This window comes from Podarcis muralis, chromosome 15 (assembly GCF_964188315.1).
Source record: "Podarcis muralis chromosome 15, rPodMur119.hap1.1, whole genome shotgun sequence".
In the NCBI taxonomy this organism is placed as follows: Eukaryota; Metazoa; Chordata; class Lepidosauria; order Squamata; family Lacertidae; genus Podarcis; species Podarcis muralis.
The window spans coordinates 41,174,267-41,197,216 of record NC_135669.1 but is presented as its reverse complement, the minus strand read 5'-3'; the positions used below and the strand labels follow the sequence as shown (position 1 = coordinate 41,197,216).

Here is a 22,950-nt window from a genome sequence, read left to right as displayed (position 1 = left end):
GGAAAGCCATTTCCAGGAGCTGAGGGAAAAACCCGGGCATATTTCAAATTGCATTTTCTTCTCGGCAAATAATTGGGGACTGGGAGTTGACAGATTCCAGGTGTGTGTTGATGTGTGAACCGGGACAGGTTTTTAATTTGTTTCCCCATTGCAAAATGATTAGGGCTGCTCATGCAAGAAACAGACTTGAGAGGTTTTAGGTGTGTGTGCATCTGCAAACACAAGTTCGTCATTCACAACTGGAACTTGAGCTATTATAGATGTTTCTGCGTGTGTGTGTGTGCATTTGTGTGTGTGTGTGTGTGTGTGTGTGTAAGCCCAGGCTTAAATTCAATTTTCTTATTGGAAAACCTGGTGTTTCTCATTTAGAACGGGAACTTGAGAGATTTCAGGGGTGTCTGCATGCAAATTCAACTTTCTGCTGGGAAAAATATCAGGGTTGCCCCTTCAGAACGGGAACCTGGGAAATTTCAGGTGTCTCCCTGTGCGGCCTTTTTATCTGTTTAAACCCTTCGTTTCACTTCCTTGTTTTTCCTTCTTCCGCCCTCCGCAGGTCCGAGCAGGTCGTCGACCGGCCCCTGCGCCAGGTTCTCTTCCCCCGAAGCTGTCGCCAGTGTGTGGAGCCTGCCCCACACCTGCGCCCTGCCAAGCCACGGCCTTCACCTGCGTGTTCCAGTGTTTCCCCTGCGACCCGTCTTGTGGGAGCGCCTCGTGGGCCACCCCCGAGTTCACCCAGCGCTCCGTGGCTCCAATGGTGAAGATGACACGGTCCAAGACGTTCCAAGCTTACCTGCCTTCCTGCCACAGAACCTACAGCTGCATCCATTGCAGAGCCCACCTGGCAAACCACGACGAACTCATTTCCAAGGTACGCCTTGGGAGCGCCGGACCCCAGGGCTTGCGAGCGGGGTGAAGGGGCAGTTGCCTCCCCGTCCCGCTTGTGGGCTTCCCAGAGGCGTCAGGGTTGGCTCCGGGATACTGGGCTGAATCGGCCTTGGCTTGTTCCAACAGAGCCCTTCTCTTATGGGGATTTTGGAATGCCTCGTTGCCTTGGATAATAAGGACCCGTGTGAAAAGCTTTAGACCGAGGAGCCGCCACAAGACAGCCACCAGGTTTTATGGAACCGTGTTGCCCCCTCCTCCAAAGGCACATAAGGTTCTTCTTAGGTAAAGGTAAAGGGACCACTGACCGTTAGGTCCAGTCGTGGCCGACTCTGGGGTTGCGGTGCTCATCTCGCTTTATTGGCTGAGGGAGCCGGCGTACAGCTTCCAGGTCATGTGGCCAGCATGACTAAGCTGCTTCTGCCAAACCAGAGCAGCGCACAGAAACGCCGTTTACCTTCCCGCCGGAGCGGTACCTATTTATCTACTTGCACTGGTGTGCTTTCGAACTGCTAGGTTGGCAGGAAAGGTTCTTCTTAATCCTCACTAATAACCCTGCGAGGTAGGCGAGGCTGGAAGTGGCTGACCCAGGGTCACCCAGCAAGCTTCATGGCTGAACAGAGATGCACGAACTGTGGCCTCTTTCCCGCCCTCCCCTGCCACTGCCCTCCTAGTCTGAAACCTTAACCACTGCACCACACTGCCTCTCGGTTCCTATTCCTGTAGAATCATAGAATTGTAGAGTTGGAGGGGACCCCGGGGCTCATCTAGTCCAGCCCTCCCTGCAATGCAGGACTCTCGGCTAAAGCAGCAATGACAGATGGCCATACAATCTTTTAAAAAATAAATAAATTAATTTTTCATTCATTACATACATCTCAAATTCTTAACGTTTCTGGTTTGTTTCTATTTTCACCCGCTCTGCTATCTCTCAACAGGAAGTTATTAATAACATAACATCAAACCTTAAAAACATAAAAATAAAATTAGATACATCGTCTTATTTCACTAGCTTCCAAACATTTTCTGATGCTAATAATGTGGGTGTTTATTTAAATCCTGCCATCAAGTCTATTGTCTTTCTTTGTTTCTGCAAACATAATAGGAATGGGTCCCAGTCTTTTTCAAAGTCTCTGTTGTCTTTTTCTCTTAGATGGCCAGACAATCTTAAAAACCTCCCAGGGAAGGAGAGCGCACAACCTTCTGAGGGAGACCATTCCACTTCCCAAACAGCTCTTGCTATCAGAAAGTTCTTCCTGATGTTTAGCTGGACTCTCCTGTATCAAAGCACTGATGTAGTTTGCCTCTTTCGCACTCCTTTGGAGAGGCCTTCCTCATCTGCCTTCTTGACTTTTCAGATGACTGCTGGGTTAGGCTTGCGATAAAATGCCGTGCATTTATTTATCCCCTATCTATCTCCCTTCTTCTGTGTAGGTTTCCACCACCCCTAGTTTTCTCCTACCAACAAGCCTGTGGTGTAGGCCAGGCTGAGATAAATTTATTGGTCTGCAAAGCGGCATTCTTGGGAACCTGCCTTGAGCTCTTTGCAGACCAATAAATCTTTGCAGACCAACTGCAGGCTTCTTGAGAAGTCGCCTTGGCTGCCCAGAGAGGCTGGCTGTGGGTCAGAGAAGGACACAGCTTTTCATCTGACCATCCTTCCAAGGAACACATACTGTTGGTGGGCAGGACCAGAGGGAAAAGTGGGTGGATCAACGAATTAGCATTTTACCTTTGGACAGGAGGCTCATTTTTATAACCGCTCTCGGCCCTCCATGCAGCCAAGCAAGAGGCATTGAGTCCGCAGTGGCGTAGCGTGGGGGGGTGCAGGGGGGCCGGCCGCACTGGGCGCAACATCTGGGGGTTAGGGTTAGGGGGCGCAAATCCACGAGTTAGGGGGCGCAAATTACTTGCCTTGCCCCGGGTGCTGACAACCCACGCTACGCCACTGTGAGTCCAAGAACACATTTCTGCCAGGCAAAAACATGGAAGGAGGGTGTGCCAAGGGGTGAGGCTGGAGGAGGGGGGGTGGCCTGGGGAAAGTCCCGAGGGCCAGGCGGAGAGGTGCAAAGGGCCCATAAATGGCCCTCGGTCTGGAGGCCCCCTACCCTTTCACTTTTTCCGTTTCCACTTTTTATTTGTGTTCCACCTTTCTATATTACGCCATACACAAAGCGGTTTTCAAACTGAAGAAACAACAAAACAGACAAATCACTCGCCTAATAACAATCTGGCCCCATACAAAAAAAGTCACAATAAAAAGATTACTTTACAACTAACAACATATTGAATAAAGCAAGAGTCAGTAATCTGTTAGAACGTAATAGCAAAGCGTAAAATTAAATGTCAGCAAGTAAAATTAAACTGTTTGGTAATTCTTTATTGTAATTCTTAAACTATAATCAATGAAAATAGTGGAAAGTCACAATGCATAAAATTCCACAAAACGTACAAACCCATGTAAAAGGATCAAATTGAAAAACAAGAGCACTAGGACCCTTTCTCTTGCCCTCCAACAAATCTCTCTCTCTCTTTCTCTCTCGGAAACTTTTCAACACATAGATGTGTTGCTTTCCAAAGGAAAATGTGGCCCTTAATCAGCAGATTCTATTTGGGGAGGCGCATTGATCACCCAGTGCTTTTAAGCAGGCCCTTTAAATCCATTCCGGGAAGTGAGCATATGGAAACTCATTTTTTTGCTTTCTCATTGGGTGGTTTACTGGGTCTCCTCCCCCCCCCCCCCGTCTTTGGCAGGTGTGATGGTGAAAGGGTTTTGTTTCAGCTGCATTGTATCTCATCTGTAAGAAGAGCTACGTGGTGGCTTTGTAGTCCGGCCAAGAAAGTTCTTAGGAGGTTTAAGCGAAAGCAGAGTGGCGACGGGCAGATGCGGCTCAGTTTATTTCTGTGGATTCTTGTATCCCACTTGCTTTCACAAAACGACGTGGGTGTGGCCGGTGGGTCTGGCAGCAACCAACTGCACCTTTGCCCTGCAAAGTGGGTTTTTAGAACCCAGAGCCTCCCAGCCTTGGGGCCCACTCAAAACAAAGCCGCAGAGTCCGGTGGGGGGCATTATGCAGAATGTATGCGTCCTCTTTATTCATGGAACCACCCTGCTACCTGCTGCTACTGGTCTTAATAATAATAATAATTAATAATATATTTATACCTCGCCCATCCAGCTGCATTTCCCCAGCCACTCTTGGCGGCTCCCAACAGATTAAAAACAGAATAAAATATCAAACATAAAAAACTTCCCTAAACAGGGAATACATGTATACATCTCTGGATACATAAACTCCGGGATGCGAACACGGCAAACCCAGAAGTATTTTTCCAGGTTTTGATCGCGCGCATATGCGCAGAAGCGGTCCTCTGGTTGTGAATTCCTCGGGATGCGGCTGGACCTCCAGAACAGATCTCGTTCGTACCCGGAGGTACCACTTAGTTGTTCATTTCCTTGACATCTGATGGGAGGGCGTTTCACAGGGCGGGTGCCAACACTGAGAAGGCCCTCTGCCTGGTTCCCTGTAACCTCACTTCTCGCAGGGAGGGAACTGCCAGAAGGCCCTCCTTGGAGCTGGACGATGGGGGTGGAGACGCTCCTTCAGATATACTGGACCGAGGCCGCTTAGGGCTCGAAATGTCAGCACCAACACTTTGAATTGTGCTCGGAAACGTACTGGGAGCCAATGTAGGTCTTTCAAGACCGGTGTTATGTGGTCTCAGCGGCCGCCCCCAGTCACCAGTCTAGCTGCCGCATACTGGATTAGTTGTAGTTTCCAGGTCACCTTCAAAGGTAGCCCCACATAGAGCGCGTTGCAGTAGTCCAAGTGGGAGATAACCAGAGCATGCACCAATCTGGCGAGACAGTCCGCGGGCAGGGAGGGTCTCAGCCTGCATACCAGATGGAGCTGGTAAACAGCCACCCTGGACACAGAATTGACCTGCGCCTCCATGGACAGCTGTGAGTCCAAAATGACTCCCAGTCTGCGCATCTGCTCCTTCAGGGGCACAGTCACCCCATTCTGGATCAGGGAGTCCTCCACACCTGCTCGCCTCCTGTCCCCCAAGAAACAAAGGTAAATGTGCTGCAGGCTAATTTCGGCACCCACTCATACAGGCCCCTCTGCCTGTCCTCCGTCCTGGCAAGCAAGTGGCATGAGCAGAGATCAAAAACACCTTTCAGCTAAGCCCAAACACCCTCACTTAGGATGTGTAGCAAGTCCAGTGAAGGGCGTGGCCTGGGGAAAGAGGGTGTGGCCTCAAGAGAGTTCCAAGGGCCAGAGAGAGAGATCTGGGGGCCACATCTGGCCCCCCGACTTGAGATTCCACCCAACCCTGCCCTAAATGAGGGGAAATTGGCGTTTTTTGTGACACATTGCAGCTCTCTCAAACACTTGCATGCCGTTCTAACAATAGGTTGCTTTTTCTGACTAGGATGCCTCCATCTGTCTCTCTTTTTTTAAAAAAAGGAGGAGAAATAACCCAACAGTGATGTGCTTGATTATGGAAATATGTAGGGAATGCTTTGCTGGCCTTCCCACACCTCCTTTTTCCTTCTTCTCTTCAGATGGGCGCTCCCAGTCCCAAGTACTCAGACTGCTCTCTTGGAGACGTCTGTAGGGCTTTGAGCTGCCCTTTCAATAATTCCACACACACACACACCCCACCACCATAAATCTCTTCCCTTTTAAGAATCCTTTTCTGGGCACAGCTGCAAACCTCCTGGAGGGAAATCAAAGCAAATAAAAAAACAGGACAGTAAAGCCCAAACTGTGTGGCATGGCCTGAGATTGCCTGCAGAGGAGGGTGCCCGGTGGGTCTCTGTGTGATCCATAGCTCCATCCTCTGAGCACTTTCCAGTTGGACTCCATTGCAGGGAAGCAAATGACTGAGTCATTCAATCCTTTCTGTGACCGAGACACATTCAGGTGGTTTGTGTTTTACTTGCCTGTAAAAGTACAATTAAAAACCATACAGCACCTAGCACAGCACATTACAATTCCTACGAAAGGAATAATAATAATAATAATAATAATAATAATAATGGTAATTTTTTAAAAACGTAATTCTACCTCACCCCTCTGGCTGGGTTTCTGGGTGGCTTCCAGCACATAATAAAACATCAAATATTACAAACTTCCCAATACAGGGCTGCCTTCAGATGTCTTCTAAAAGTTGTACAGTGATACCTCAGGTTAAGTACTTAATTCTTTCCGGAGGTCCGTACTTAACCTGAAACTGTTCTTAACCTGAAGCACCACTTTAGCTAATGGGGCCTCCTGCTGCTTCCGTGCCACCGGGGCCCAATTTCTGTTCTCATCCTGAAGCAAAGTTCTTAACCTGAAGCACTATTTCTGGGTTAGCGTAGTCTGTAACCTGAAGTGTATGTAACCTGAAGCGTATGTAGCCTGAGGTACCACTGTATAGTTAGTTATCTCCTTGACATCTGACGGGAGGGCGTTTCGTTAAGTGGTCCACCAAGACCCTCAGCAATTTTCAAATGGTCCGAGGTAGAGGGAGAAGTTGGAGGACCATTGCTCTACATTGTCTCTTTGCCCCTTCCCCTAATCCTCCCCTCACTCGGAGACAGTATACTGGGAACCAGAAGTGTTGCTCTCAGTTCCTGCTTTCAGGCTTCGCTTAAGCATCTGGTTTGCCCCTGTGAGATCATGGCGCTGAACTGGTTTAGCCTGAACTAGCAGGTTATTCTTCCTGTTCCTGCCTCCAGGCTAAACATATTCTGCCTTTCCAAAACACGGCTTGGTCTCCAACCCCTCTCGCCATTTTTATCTCCTTGCCCCGGGGAACATTCCAGAACATTGCCATTTCTTCTCATTATTTGGTCACTTCGCTTTTTTGTTTGTTATTGATGCTGCCTAGAATTGCATTAGCCCTTTTAGACGCTGCGTCACGCTTCTGCCTCATGTTTTCCTCACACCCGCATTTACGTTCGTTTCCAGATTAATGTTTCAGATAAAAACCACACAGATCCCGTTTATCGTCTCATAATTCATGTCAGGGCCGCGAATCCTCTGGGCTTTTTATTGGGCCAAGGCAGTCTACTTGCTTAAATTATTATTATTTCCCCCCCCCCAGTAGTAAATCTGGATGATTTAACTTGTTGGGTTTCTCCACCACCTGTCAGCCTTGAGGGAATAAATTGCCGTTCTCCTGTTTTCAGAAGTAGGATTCTTTTGTTTGTAAGGCTGTTTCCCAACGAGATAAGAGAGAACAGTAAGGGTAGTATTATGTAAAAAGAATTAGCATTTATATAGAGCTCCGGATGTTCGGTGTTCCTTGTGAATATTAACACCGCAGTCTTCCCAGCAGGTACGTGAAAGAAAGCTGCGTTATTATCTCCACATTGCATTATGGGTGGCTGCATGTTTACGTTGTACAGCAGCTGCATTAAGACGTTTGAGCAAGGACCGCGAGTGCCACCACCTCCGGTGACATCTCTTCCCGCCTCCATCAAATCACTCCCTCTCTTGACACCCAGAAAGACAAATCTGGGCAAAAATTGAGTCCGGCAGAATTAGTATGAACCCCTTGAAAAGCACATACAGTCATACCTTGTATCCCAAACGCCTTGTGAGTCAAACGCGCTGGCTCCTGAACACTGCAAACTAATAATAATAATAATAATAATAATAATAATAATAATAATAATAATAATAACAAATTTATTTATACCCCACCCATCTGGCTGAGTTTCCCCAGCAACTCTGGGCGGCTCCCAGTCGAGTGTTAAAAACAATACAGCATTAAATACAGTGGTACCTCGGGTTAAGAACTTAATTCGTTCTGGAGGTCTGTTCTTAACCTGAAACTGTTCTTAACCTGAAGCACCACTTTAGCTAATGGGGCCTCCTGCTGCTGCTGAGCCACCGGAGCACAATTTCTGTTCTCATCCTGAAGTAAAGTTCTTAACCCGAGGTACTATTATTGGGTTAGCGGAGTCTGTAACCTGAAGCGTATGTAACCTGAGGTACCACTGTATTAAAAACTTCCCTAAACAGGGCTGCCTTCAGATGTCTTTTAAAAATAAGATAGCTGCTTATTTCCTTGACATCTGATGGGAGGGCGTTCCAAAGGGCGGGCGCCACCACTGAGAAGGCCCTCTGCCTGGTTCCCTGTAACCTCACTTCTTGCAATGAGGGAACCGCCAGAAGGCCCTCGGCGCTGGATCTCAGTGAGTGTTCTGGTTTGTGAAGGTTCTTTGGAACCCAAACGTCCAACGCGGCTTCCGATTGGCTGCATGTGTATTAGCTTTGTATCTTCCAGAGGGAGCCTAGGATTCCTGAGGGGCAGAGGAAGTTACACCCTGCCATAGCAGGGCAGCCTGTGGGGGAGAATGCACATATTTATATGCTAATGCAGTATCCAATTTAGAGCTGTTCCCCCCCCCCAAAAAAAAAACAGTGCACAAAAACGCCATTTACTTTCCCGCTGGAGCGGTACCTATTTATCTACTTGCACTTTGACGTGCTTTCAAACTGCTAAGTTGGCAGGAGCTGGGACTGAGCAACGGGAGCTCACCCCGTCATGGGGATTCGAACCGCCGACCTTTCGATCAGCAACCCTAAGCGGCACAGTGGTTTAACCCACAGCGCCACCCGCGTCCTTTCCTCTTGATTTTGTTGTTGTTTAGTCGTGTCCGACTCTTCGTGACCCCCTGGACCAGAGCACGCCAGGCACTCCTGTCTTCCACTGCCTCCCGCAGTTTGGTCAAACTCATGTTGGTAGCTTCGAGAACACTGTCCTACCATCTCGTCCTCTGTCGTCCCCTTCTCCTTGTGCCCTCCATCTTTCCCAACATCAGGGTCTTTTCCAGGGAGTCTTCTCTTCTCATGAGGTGGCCAAAGTATTGGAGCCTCAGCTTCAGGATCTGTCCTTCCAATGAGCACTCAGGGCTGATTTCCTTCAGAATGGAGAGGTTTGATCTTCTTGCAGTCCATGGGACTCTCAAGAGTCTCCTCCAGCACCAGAATTCAAAAGCATCAATTCTTTGGCGATCGGCCTTCTTTATGGTCCAGCTCTCACTTCCATACATCACTACTGGGAAAACCATAGCTTTAACTATACGGACCTTTGTTGACAAGGTGATGTCTCTGCTTCCTCTTGTTTACCTATCCCCATAGAAAGGTGCCGTATATACAGAGTCAGACCATTGGTCCATATAGCTCAGTATTGTCCACAGTCCTCCAGGATTTCAGGTAAGTTGGTCTTTTCCCAGCCCCTACCTGGAGATGCCATTGAGGCCTTCTACACTTCAAGCAGATGTCCTACCACTCAGTTTCGGCTCCTTCCCACTCAGTGGTTTGGCCTCCTTTCCCCCCTTCAACTAATTTAAAGTCCATCCCCCACTATCTGTCCCCTTGCACACTCCAGAGGTATCTTGTGGCCTGTTTCTTAGGGGTTTTGCTGAGGTGCTTTGTTTATTTTTAAGCCACTGGTGGAGATTTCTGAACTGGTGGGCTGGAAGGGAAATGGAGTGGGTGTAGGAGCTGCGACTGCTGATTAAAAATAGATCTGAATCATTCCATCTGACCTGAGGGGGATCAACAGCTTCGGCGTTGACCTTTCGGATCTGAAATCTGCTAAGTGTTTCTATGGTAATTGGGTCCCTCTCTGGGGCTAATCAAAGATTTTTTTTAAGCCGGATGAAAACCCTGCAGAGAGTGTGTGTGAGAGAGAAAGAATGAATTATTCCTGCAGTCCCTTGTTTACGATTCCTAATGTCTCTAGTGCAGAGACCTGAGCAAGGACCTTGTGTTAAGCAGCCATGAAATCAGGTGGATTTGGTTGAAAGACTGGGGTCAGGAGCTATCAAATTACCGTATTTTTTGCACCATAACACTCACTTTTTTCCTCCTAGAAAGTAAGGGGAAATGTCTGTGCGTGTTATGGAGAGAATGCCTACGGATGGCGGGGGGATCTGCTGCAGTTGTGAGCAGAGGATCCTTCCCTCCTCCGTGGCTCGCTTTGAAACAGCAAAGCGGGAGAAGAGCCGTTGAGTGGGGAGGAGAGAGGGACAGAGAGCCTGCTTCTTTAAAGGAGCAAAGCGGGAGAGGAGAGGAGCCGCTTACACGAGTCCGGACCTCAGCGAGCCAGGGAGGAGGGAGAGAACAGCTTGCTAAATAGCAGCAAAGTTTTTCGCAAGCAGGCTCTCTGTCCCTCTCTCCTCCCCACTCAGCTGGCTAAATAGCAGCAAAGTTTTTCAGTGAGCCAGGGAGGAGGGAGAGAAGCAGAGCCTTTAAAGGAGCAAAGCGGGAGAGGAGAGGAGCCTTCTCCTCTTATACCCCTCTCCTGCATTATTAGCAGCATCCTTCTCCACCCACCCCACGCGTGTTCCTTGTCCCTTGAGTGCTTTTCCTTCCCTCCCCACTTAAAACGTGGTTACAAAGCACGGATCCACGTGGATCCTCAGGATTTTTGCACTGGGTCACCCCAAATTCACCATCAGATCACATAGCATGTCCATGGCTACAGCCTGCACCAAAAAAATCACGCACCCACTGTTGCCTGGGGTCGCAGTGGTGCAAAAACGTGGCTACAAAGCATGGATCCACATGGATCCTCAGGATTTTTGCACTGGGCTACCCCAAAATCACCGTCAGATCACATGTCTGTGGCCGCAGCATGAACCACAAAAATCATACATCCACTGTTTCGTTTAGAATATTTTTTTTCCTGTTTTCCTCCTCTAAAAATTATGTGCGTGTTATGGTCGGGTGCGTGTTCTAGAGCGAAAAATATGGTAATTCATACCTATCTTGTGCATCTGGGTGGCTAAACAGCCTCGCAGTTCTGGGGGGAGGTGATTTATGCTTAATAATAATAATTTATTATTTGTACCCCGCCCATCTGGCTGGGTTTCCCCAGCCACTCTGGGCGGCTTCCATAGAAACCAAAAAACACTAAAATATCATACATTAAAAACTTCCCTGAACAGGGCTGCCTTAAGATGTCTTCTGAATGTCAGGTAGTTGTTTATCATTTTGATATCTGATGGGAGGGCGTTCCACAGGGCGGGCGCCACTACCGAAAAGGCCCTCTGCCTGCCCTCTGCCTGGTTCCCTGTAGCTTTGCTTCTCGCAATGAGGGAACCGCCAGAAGGCCCTCGGCGCTGGACCTCAGCGTCCGGGCAGAATGATGGGGGTGGAGACGCTCCTTCAGGTATACTGGACCGAGGCCGTTTAGGGCTTTAAAGGTCAACACCAGCACTTTGAATTGTGCTCGGAAACGTACTGGGAGCCAATGTAGGTCTTTCAAGACTTAGTCTCCTGTGGCGAGTCAGAGTTTTCCTCTAGGTGATCAGGCAGTCAAGGTTTCTTCTTCAAATCAGAGAGTAGTTGTTTCTTCTTCCTTTTTTGCCCTTGGCCATGAAACAGCTCACCCATCCCTAGTTTATTAGAAATTCTGTCTGGGCAGGCAGGGTAGAAGGAATGTCTGTGGGCCAGAAACTTTGGTTGCTGCAAGGCAGAAGTAAAATGCTGATGTATCTTTCACCAGACTTTGAAGAAAACAATTGTTCTGTTGGAAGATGAGAGTGTCTGCCTTACAGTTAGCAGTGCAGGAACTATTCTTGGCTGATTTTGATGAGAAACTCAAAAACCAACCCTACCTATTTATTTGAGCTGGGATGGGGAACACACACACACACACACACACACACACACACACACACACAGAGTTTTTGTTTTGTTTTCCATAGTCTGGCTTACTATGTTCTCTGTTCTTCACAAAGGGTGTGTGGCTCTTTGAAACCTTTGCATGAGATGGAAAAGTTTCCTTGCCACATATTTAATTCAAACCAAATGGTGTTGTGTTTTTGTGTGTGTGTGGTTTTTTTTTTTTGCAAACATCCCAAGAGGTTGGAGGGGAGGGGAAACGGTCTGTGTTCTACTCTGCAAAACTCAGATGGGGAGATGGGGTGGGGGTAGCCCTTTAAATGGAGGTGGAGTCTGTTTATTCTTCTTGTGGGCGGGCCATTTCATGTAATTGAGCCAGCAGTCAGGGGACCAATCAAAAGGTGTCTGGTACATTTGTGTGTTTGAAGGGGGGGGGGGTGAGGCCAGAGGAGAGCTGGTTGCTAATGTCACTTGAGGACACCGAGTCAGAGGTGCCATAAACCTCTGGCTGGAGTGGGGAGGGGGCGGTCCTGCAATCTGGAGATCCGGCATTTGGTATGTCAACAGAGGACCCTGGGATCAGAAGGTCTGGGGTTTGTTATGCCAATTAACTATGTTCCAAAGTCTGAAAATATTGCAAGCCCTTTTTATTTTTGCAATCTAGATGCAATCCAGATTATAACTAGATGTAATCTAAAAGACCATTTCACTCTCTTAAAACTAGAATCTGAGCTTCTCTCCCTCTCCCTCTCCCCAACCTACAACGTACACTATTCTCTCATCCTCTTAAACATCTCCTCCTACACTGCTAACTTTTCTGACCTGCAGACTGCAAGAATCCAAGTTTCCTTGAACAGACACTTCTGGGTCTTTTCTTTCTCCCCATAACTGCTCCAGAGGGTGGTGAGGTCAGGGATTTGCACCAACTAGAGTTGGGGTGTTGTTGTTTTTTTCTTTGCAGAGAGGATCCACAAGGATGGAGCGAATTAATCGCTGCCAGCCTCTTCTGGGTTAAAAAGATGCTCTCTCCCCTACCCACCCAGGTGCAAAATCGTGCTGCTGCAACTGCGATCACTGCTAATAATTCATCAGGGACTGATTTTTATTTTTTGGTTGTTGACAGGGTGTGACTTTCATCATGACAAACACTATTTTTATTTTGCCTTACAGTCTTTTCAAGGAAGCCAGGGCCGGGCCTATCTCTTCAATTCAGTGTAAGTGTCTGGGTTCCACCCCTCACCCCCCTCTCCGTTGTCACTGTTGTCGTCAGAAAGGGAGAGGTGGAACCTTCCGCCCTCCAGATTGTTGCTGGAATACAACTCCCATCATCCCTTTGTGTTGGCCCATGCTGGCTGAGGCTGATGGGAGTCTGAGTCCAGCAGTGTCTAGAGAGCCACGGGTTTCCCCATCCCTGCCCTTTCCAGTTAACAAGCCATGTCTGCTTGAAGTGGCATGATACTGATTTATGCATATAAGAACAGAGGTGTGCTTAGTGAGGAGCACAGCTGCTGCTGCAGCAAAATGGACCAGGACCTGCAAATCAAAACTTCTCTCTTCCTTCTTCCCACATTTGCAGAGTTAATGTGGGCTGTGGCCCTGCGGAAGAACGGGTTTTGCTAACAGGACTGCATGCGGTCGCTGACATTTACTGTGAAAACTGCAAAACCACGCTGGGCTGGAAATACGTGAGTGTTGTTGTTTCTTAAAATCTTGTCCCCTTTGGCCCTTTGTTCAATGCGCTCTACGTGGGGCTACCTTTGAAGGTGACCCGGAAACTACAGCTAACCCATAACGCGGCAGCTAGACTGGTGACTGGGAGTGGCCGCCAAGACCACATATCACCAGTCTTGAAAGACCTACACTGGCTCCCAGGACGTTTCTGAGCACAATTCAAAGTGTTGGTGCTGACCTTGAAAGCCCTAAACGGCCTCGGTCCAGTATACCTGAAGGAGCGTCTCCACCTCCATCATTCTGCCTGGACACTGAGGTCCAGTGCAGAGGGCCTTCTCGGTAGTGGCACCCACCACGTGGAACGCCCTCCCACCAGATGTCAAAGAGAAAAATAATTACCAAACTTTTAGAAGACATCTAAAGGCAGCCCTGTTTAGGGAAGCTTTTAATGTTTAATAGGTTATTGTAATTTAGTGTTTTGTTGGAAGCCGCCCAGAGTGGCTGGGGAAACCCAGCCAGATGGGCGGGGTATAAATAATAAATTATTATTATTATTGTGATAACTGGAATCTCCTTTTATTTTTAGAGGGCAAGCTGTAGCTCACTGGCAAAGCCCTTGCTTTGTATGCAGGAAAGTTCAATTCCCTGGCATTTCCAGATAGGGCTGGGAATGTCCCCTCCCTGCCCGAAACCTAGGAGAGAGCTGCTGCCGGCCAGTGAAGACAGTACTGAGCTAGATGTACCAACGCTCTGATTCTCCATAAAACACATGCTTTATTCCTGGGACAAGGTCTCTTTCTGAATACCAGCTACCTGATCCTTTTGGCGGTGTGGCGAAGCCTACTCTGGCTTTGAGCTGTGCAAAAGACCCGAGAGAGGTGCCCTCTTCCACAGCAAGGCTGGAGTTGGGGTTGGCTGCTGAGCAGCTGGGGAAGTTAGCAACATTTCAGCCTCTGGGATAAATCCGTGAACTTGATCCTGTTGCAAAAGGGACCTTGGGAGTTCACGCCAGCCAGGCGCTAAAACCCTCAGTCCTTTGAACAATCGGATTATGTTTCCAAAACACAGTTGGGCAGTTCAGGAACCAAAAAGAAAAAAAGTGAGCCTCTGTAAATTTCCTTCCAAAACCTCTGCTAATACACAATGTTTAGAAAAGGCCCACAACTTTTGCACACTTCAGCTGGGTTTTAAAAGAAGCTGAGCTCCTGTCTGTGGTGACTGTCCATTTCACACTGGAGCTGTACTGTCAGATGATGATCACAGTTCCCACAGTAATGCAAGAGGGGTGGGAAAATCTCCTGGACCCACCTGACCTCCTTCCCTAACCTGGTGCTGTCCAGATTCCTTACTGAAGAGCTGTAGCTCAGTAGAGTTTGAGTTTGGACTTGATATCCCGCCTTTCACTACCCTTTAAGGAGTCTCAAAGCGGCTAACCATCTCCTTTTCCCTTCCTCCCCCACAACAAACACTCTGTGAGGTGGGTGGGGCTGAGAGACTTCAGAGAAGTGTGACTAGCCCAAGGTCACCCAGCAGCTGCATGTGGAGGAGCGGGGAAGCGAACCTGGTTCACCAGACTACGAGTCCACCGCTCTTAACCACTACACCACACTGGCTCTCAGTGTGTAGTACAGTATCTTCTTTGCATGCGGAAGGTACTCGATTCTGTTTCCGGACATCGCAGTCCCTGGACTGAGACCCAGGAGGAACTTCGCTCCTTTCCCTTGTTTTGATTCTGTCTCTTTCCCTTTCCAGGAACACGCGTTTGAAAGCAGTCAAAAGTATAAGGAAGGCAAATACATCATTGAATTAGCTCACATGATCAAGGACAACGGCTGGGATTGAATGGCGAGGAGACGCACGCCGAACACGGGCGAGAGAGAGAGGGAGTTTGTCATCCTACCGAACATTTTATCTCCTGGAAAACCCCACACATATATATATGAGCGAGTGACTGGCAACTGTTTGGTTCCGTGCGTTTGGGGGCTTGTCGTCGTCATCGTCGTGTTGAGATGCTTCCTCACAGAACCCTTCCTGCCATCCTTAGCGGTGACCGGCCTCGATAACTTCTGTCTCTCTTTGCTTTTGTCTCTTGTTTGTGAGTTGACTTCTGGTCCCCTTCCTCCTCCCCCACTCCCCTGCCCAGCTCCCTTACTCCTCTGTGTTCTGGCATTGGGGGTGCGTATAGATGTAAGGAGGACTCAAACTCGGTGCCCCCCAAAACCGTTTCCTAAGTGACATTGTCTCAGTACAAACTGGAGGTTGGTTTTGGGGTGGTGTGTGTGTGTGTGTTTTTTAATCCAAGGGTCCCGGCACGAGGGAAGGAGTGCTGGGTCTTCAGACGTCGGGCGCGCGGGAGAGTTGCATCGCCCCTACCCCTTTCCCCGCTTGGCCTTTTAAAAAAATTCCTGGTCAACCATGGCTTGAAACTTGTGGACCGCAGAAAAAAATATATATACCTCATGGCTGTATCCTCTCTGCATCTCAAAGACTGTAGCCTAAAAACTCGTCGCTAGTGGCATCCCCAGACTGGTCTGTGTTCCTCGTTTGATTGCTTGTTTCTTTTTTAAGTGATCTCTTTGGATTTTCGTCTTTTTCGTACTAATGTTTGATTTGAGAGGAGGGGGGGTGTAAACACAGGTCCCTGGCCTCCTGTTCCCCAGTGAACAAGCCCACCCAAACGCTGCGGTGCTGATGTTGGGAGATCGGAAACCCTTCGCCATTTTCTTCCCACCACGTTGACACTTCAAGTGCAGGAAGCGTGTCCCTCTTCAAAACTGAATGGAGCGAATACATTTGAGGCAGGCGGGGGAGCAAGGAGAACAAGGAGGTGGTGATCTATATCCTTAACAAAATTGCTGGCAGTTTTGCAGCCTCCTGACTGCTTGATTTTATTTTATTTTTGCGGGGAGGGGGGCTGACTGGTCTCACTAGGATGATGGAAACAAGCCTGGATCGCTTCTGCAGATGATAAGTTGGACGACCTGCACTTGTGCTGTTAAGTGTGACTCTTTAAAAAGAACAAAAACACAACAGGGGTGGTGGACTCAGGCAGTAACAAATGTTTCAGAGCCTAAGTGTGTGTTAAGTTCTGGTTCAGCAGGTGGGGGGGGTGAGTGTTTTGAACAGAGGCAGCTCTGAAAGAAGCAGAGGACTCTTAAAAACCTCCAGGTGGAGAACCCTGCAGCCTCCCCAGGTGCCGTTGGACTCCAGTTCCCAGCAGCCAGCATGGCCCAAGGGTCAAGGATGATGGGAGTTGTAGTCTAGTGGCATATGGAGGGCCACAGTTTTCCTCTACTCTGTTAAGTAGTGTTCTCTACTCGGTGCGAGAGATAGAGCAACGGCTCTGTATAGAAGAGGGGAGAGTTCACAAACGATGGTGGGCCATTTTAGCCTGCCCAAATCTGGGGCTACTGTCAAAATTGTCCTTCCCAGTTGGGAAGGAAAGATGCTGTCTTACTCCTGATGTTGCACCAAGGTTGAGTGGCCATCAGAAAGCAGCAGGGCCTCAGTTTCCCAATACAAGACCTGTGAGAATCCTTGTCTGCCTCTCCCTCCCCACTATATTAGAAGAAATTGCTTTCTCCATTGGATCTGGCTAAACATGTTAACTGTCTGTTAAGATTTGCAGGGTGTGTGTAGAATATTACTTGCCCATGTTCGATGTCGGGCCAGGGTTGTGCATGGCAGAGGGGTAGCCTTCTTTTGAATCACTCCTGTTTTGCTTCAAGGCCTCCCTCTGGTCAAGTTAAGGGGTCTTTTTTTGGGGGGGGACACAGGGGGCCGCAAGGGGAGAGCTTTGAGAGCCCCCTGTTTTTTTTGCATTTCAATGCATTGTCAATGACACTGTGAATTTGCATTCTGCATCAAAGCAACTCCGGTGTCTGACAAGTGAAGTCAGGCTGAATTTGTACACATCTAAATGAATTCCTTTCCATCCTTCCCCCCTCGCTGCCTCTCTCTTTTTCTCATTCCACCCTTGCTTTATTGGTGGAAATCTTCTCATGTAGGTTAATCTGCTCTGCAAATCTGTCGCAATCTGCTGGCAAGAAAGAGATCCAGTACAGCCCATGGTGTGGGGTTTTGTTGTTGTTTATTTTGGTCAGGGCAGGCGTTGAGAACCATCCGGTTTTCATGGCCTCCTGTTGGGATTCCTTTTTCTGCGGCAGAAACTCAGGTTAGCAGCAGTGGGGGGGGGGGGGGAATGCCCGCTTGAGAGTGATAAGCAAAGAGAAAATTTGGGGTGAGGAGGAGGGAATTAGGTTCAATCACTAATGTTTGCTGATTAATTGGCTCTAACGATGCAAGAGAAGCACCCCCATAATCATTCTTTGTAGCAAATCGCTTAATTTCAGGGCACAGATCTGTCTGTGGGGCAAGATCCATGAATTGCTGCCTTTGCAGATGAAAGGATAAGCAGGAGTCTTGATACATCTCCACACCACCTGTTTACATGCTACTCCTAATAACAGTGCAATACCCAGCTTGGACCTGGGAAGTCCAGTCTCTCAAAATCCAAGCCTGTTCCACTACAAGTGTCTGTTGTTTACCTGATAGGACACCCCATTTTTATTGTGTGGCTGCAGCCCATTCCCCTCTCTGAAACCCTTTGATATCGGAAGCACCCTTTTGGCCTGTCCCTTCTGAGATCTAGTTTCAGTCTTCCTGCTCTGCTAAAACATTAACCTCAAGTGCTTCTTAACTTTTGCTAGATTTTGCTGCTAAATCACCCATCACCTGCTCTTAGAGTACAGACTCTCGTGACAGCGTTTTGTGTTTGGTAATGGAAGGGGGAAAGCAAAAGTAGGTGCCCTAAACTACTTGTGGGGAACCTGAGGCCTTCTTGGACGTTGTTGGACTCCCATCGTCCCTCACCATTGGCCATGCTGGCCGCTGGGGCTGCTGGGAGTTCGAAGCCCATCAGCATCCTGATGCCCTCCCCCCGGTGATTTTGAGTTTATGCTCAAAAACACTGTGTTCTGAATCAATGGCTTTTGGAAATTTGATTTCTCTCTTTTTACAGCATGACCAAAGAACTTGGCTAATTTTTTTTGTCCCCAAGTTAGTTGATAGGTACCATATTTTCCTGATGGGTAGCAGACTGCAGAGGTCAGCCGTTGTCTCCGGGGGGGGGGGGGGGGTTAAAAACAAACATTAAGCAATGAGAGTTGAAGTTATCTCCTGATCATGAGGGCTAGAACCATGGCCATTCCCCCCCTGAATCCTACAGGTTGTAGGTGGAAACACCGCCCCTGTCTCATAGTGAGTTCCCCTTGGCTGATGGAAAGAATAGATCTTGAATTATATCCCTCTGACTTGCAGAATTTGATAGGGTTATTCCTCCCCTTGCCCATTCCACTTTGTTCTTCCCTTTCGTTCCTGGATCATATAAAAATGACACCCTGATTATAATATCTACATACCATACAAGGCAGTAGCATATGTACTTTTTATGTTAATAATGTTGAATTTAAAAAATAATATATATGTGGTCTTTTACACCCCGCCGGCCCCCCCACCAAACCACTTTTGCGTGTTACAGTTTTGGATTTTTCTAAACTTTTATTCTCTCTCTGTCTTGCAAACTATTATTTAAAGGGAAATAATGCAGATGTTAGGCAGATGTTTGTTAGCAGGGAGTTGCGTTCAAATCAAACAAGACCTTAAGAAATGCAGGGCAGGGAAGAAACTAAAATACAGCCAGTTTCGTGGTTAATGAGAAGCCCATTGGAACGTCTGGAGGCAAGGATTCACTTTTAAGTATATAAATAAATTCAGGGACGCGCGGTAATTCACACTCTTGAATGTAGACAGAGACAGATGTTGAAATAATTCCTTGTCTTGGGACTTCCATTTGAGTGTATGTAGGTTGCTCCTGATAATCTCAGTGAGTGCCGTTCAATGGCTTACGCTATGCTGCTAACTTTTGCATGATGTTGTTTTAAATCTTGTGCCTTTTCGTCTTTTCAAAGTCTCTGTCTTTGGAGCACCCTCATCGTTGTCCCAGAGAGAAGTGTGGAAAACATGTTTGTACGATACAATAATTGGGGTGTTCAGATTTGAATCAGGGGAACATGTTTTCAAATTGGGCACTCGAGTGTCAAAGAGCTCCCTGAATCTCTTCAGGAAAGGCCATCTTTCAGCGTTCTTGTTAGGATAAAATGGGAACAGACCCTCATATATATTTGTCAAGGCAGGGCCAAATGTAGTGTCAGAAGAAAGAGATTGAAGATATAATTCTAACTCCATTAACATAAGCTGGACTTTCATTGATTTCAGTTGGGACGTGACTTGTACCTACATCTGAAGGGGGTGGCATTTGTCACGGCTAAAGCGCAAGGTAGGCAAAAACAGATGTTGAGCTATACTTAGAAGCAAGGAAGTTTAGGTTGTGGTTTGGAAGGATTTAAATATCACCAGGCTGTCTAGTCTTTTGTGTCCGGGGTTGATAACGGCGGGGTGTTAGAGGGAAGCCTCGGTTTGGGAAATCTCGCAAGACTTACTGGGTTTGTCTGCTTCCTTAAAGTAGATTCCTGAGCCACTCTGTGACTGCTTTCTAGGTTCTGAGCTGCCTGATCTTCTTGTCAAGGGACACCCTAGGAACACCTCAGCCGCTGCAAAGCTGTGGCCTGGGCCTTAGGCCATATCTGCACCATACATTTAAAGCTCTGTGGTACCACTTTAGGCAGTCATGGTTTCCCCCAATGAATTCTGGGAGCCTTAGTTTGTCATGGGTACTGAGAGCGGTTAGGAAGGCCCCCTATTCCCCACTCAGAACTACAGTCCCCAGAGTTCCCTGGGAAGAGGGATCGGTTGCCATATTTCAAAAAGTAAAATTCCTGACACACGCAAAGTTGTGAGCTTTTTTTTGGGGGGGGACAAAAATTGCACAGCATATGTTTTGGGCACTGCATGAAATCGCAACCCCCCCCAAAAAAACACATTTTGCGGGAGAAATCATGCCGCGAGATCACAGCAACCCAAATGGCCACTGTTCTCTTACAATAAGAAACAGAGTTTCCCCTTTTTTTTTTCTGGGACACTTGAGGGGTATGTTAAAATGTTATAACTGCTTTTAAATGCTGGGTGCGGATGTGGCCTTGGCCTAGCTGAGACCCTTATCTGGACCTGGGAACAGTTCTTGAAAGACACTGTCTTCTTTCCTCCTTTCTGGAATTGTAGGCTAACATGAGCCGTTCTCTATTCAAACAGGAGTGGATTAGTTTGTCGTTCCCTTCAACTTGATTGACAGCCTAGGGAACATCAATGGCTCTCCGGCTAGTGGTGTTGGGGGTGAAGGGAGTTTTTGTCCATCAACATCTCTCTCCCCTCTGTCCCTGCCATCAGTGGGAGCAGCCACAACCAGTGAAACCACCCTCTCCACTGCCCCAGAGAAGCCCATCTCTTGTGTGTCTCTGCATGAGTCCGCGTTCAGCATGTGCCTCCCCTACCGCAAGAGAGGTGCAACAGGCACCCCATTCATTGGACTCGCCGGGTCTTAATTTCTCGCACCGCCCCAGACTTTCCCTCTGGACGCATTAGCTAGGTTCCGCTGCACGATGCAGGAATGATTTCGTATCGAAACTTGTCTATGATTTATTTATTTCGTTATATGTTTACCGTGGAGGGGCGGGAGGGAGGTACCATTTAGATTTTCTTGCCTTAGGCACCACCAAATGTATTGGGCCACCTCTGTCTATATGTCTGTATGTAGAGACTTCCTCTGAACCAGACCAAAGAATCAATTTCAGAGCTTGTTCATTGCCTCCGGAGTCACTATAGCACTAGCAATGGCCGTGCTCTGTTCACAACAAGAAGTAGCTCGTGAATCTCTGCTGCCGGATTTCCGTAAATCTCTGTTTTACCAGGTGAACCATCTAATTCAGTAAGGTGAATAATATGGAAACTGTCTTCTAGAATGAGGCTTCAAGTGGCAGGCAGCATAGCAAGGCAAGTGAGTTGACAACATAGATTGTCCTTTTTTTAAATAATAATATCTCCAAACAGCACAAGCTGCTTCCTGTCCTGTTCTTTAGCCACCGGTCTCTGTAATGTAAGCAGGCCTCCTGTTTTAGGTTTTTGGGGTGTGCGGCAGCAGATATTGTCTAGGGTTGCCACCTTTTTTTTAACAGCACCCTCGCACACAAATTTGCAGGCAGAGCAAAATTTCTCAGCATGTGAACTAGTGAGGGGGGGTCTTTTTCCTCCCCTCCTGTGACATCTCAGTGGCTCTATTTAGCTGTCATTTAAAGGCGCAGGGTCAGAAAGAAAAGGTGGCAACCTCTGATTCTTTCTGTTTAGGCCCTCCAGCTGTTTTGGGACTACAACTCCCATCATCCCTAGCTAACAGGACCAGTGGTCAGGGGTGATGGGAATTGTAGTCCCAAAACAGCTGGAGGGCCAAGTTTGGCCATCACTGTTCTAGATTCTGGCGACATGTTTACATCTCTGGCGTTAATGGGTCTCTTATTTTTTTCCGCCGCTGTTAAGTCTTTCCTTTTACCCCAGTTTTGATTGCTCTATAAATCTCCCAAGTGGACCAACAGCACAAATGATTGGATTGCGCTTTGGCAATATGACTCTTTGGCAGTGTGCTTGATCAATGCTGCGTGTGCTTCATTTCTCCACACGCCCTGCCCCTTCCCATAAAACTTTCTGGTGCACACACATTTTAAACGACAAAACAAGCAGGTGAAATCTCTTGTTCCACGTGTTCGCGTATTGGTTTGTTTGTTTTTTATTCCTGTGTGTATGTCTGTGTTTTCGGACTGAGATAATTATGTATTAAATATACATTTCATAGTATCATTTCAAAGATGAGGAAGAATCGCACTTCCCACCACACACACAACCCAGCTTTGCATCGCTCATGATGAAAGAAATGAATGAGTAGCTGAAGAAATGCTTTACCTGTCTGAGAGAAAACCGGGGAGTGGAATGTTCTGGAATATTTGTTTGTGTGTTGACTTTCAGGAATCTTTTTTTAAAAGAAAAAAGAAAAAGGAAGTTGAATGCTGGGAAACGGTTGAAGAAGGAGAAAACAAATGGTTTTTAACTTTAAATTAAAAAAAAAAAACCCTGCCCACTTAACTGTGAGCAGAATAGCATTATGGGTAAGAGACAATGGGCACCTTAATGCTTTCTTTAAACGAAGCAACTATTTTTCCAATACCAGCCTGTCGTGTTGACGCCCTTGTGTTTACAAACTGTGTGTACATATTTCTTGGGTTTTTGTTTTATTTGTATTTTATTTTTATTGTTTGGCATATTCTTCAGGTCTTTTTTTGCTTCAGTAATAAATGTTTTTAATTGTTTTGGGGTTTTCTTTTTTCTTTTTTGGGGGGTGTGTGTTCACCTCGTCATGTCCTTTGTATAATTGTACATAGTACTTCAGTATTAGAAGGAAGGAAGCATTTGTTGACCTATTTACGATATGTGTTGGTGCTCATTTGGAAGAGAAAAAAAATAAAATAAAAGTTTTCCAATATTAAAAAGCCACAGCTCTGTGATAGTGGTGATTTCTAGCCTCCCTCTTATTTGTTGCTTAAAACAAACAAACCCTACAGTTTCTGAACATATGCCTTAAATCAAATATCTCAAAGGAGTGGGGGAATCAAGAGATTCTAAGAAAGTATACCTGAGATTTGTAATGCTGATTGCTCCACCCATTTTTACTTCTGGCCCCGCCTACTCCTGGCATGTGGCCCCCAGAATGTTACCTTGAATATGGCCCTTGGTGAAAAAAAATCCCTTCCCCTGAGTT

At 47.3% G+C, this 22,950-nt stretch overlaps 1 protein-coding gene across 2 annotated transcripts in view; it reads left to right on the top strand.

Moving 5' to 3' along the window:
- YPEL2 (yippee like 2) overlaps positions 1–22,685 on the top strand; it is a 57,866-nt gene extending 35,181 nt beyond the window's left edge. For both annotated transcript variants that reach the window (XM_028708709.2, XM_077919831.1), the window contains exons 2-5: positions 554–868; positions 12,690–12,733; positions 13,096–13,204; positions 14,943–22,685. In XM_028708709.2, coding sequence (XP_028564542.2) covers positions 752–868; positions 12,690–12,733; positions 13,096–13,204; positions 14,943–15,032 — 360 coding nt within the window. In that variant the 5' untranslated portion in view covers positions 554–751 and the 3' untranslated portion in view covers positions 15,033–22,685. The remainder of the gene's footprint in view (positions 1–553; positions 869–12,689; positions 12,734–13,095; positions 13,205–14,942) is intronic.
- The last annotated feature ends 265 nt before the right edge of the window (positions 22,686–22,950 follow it).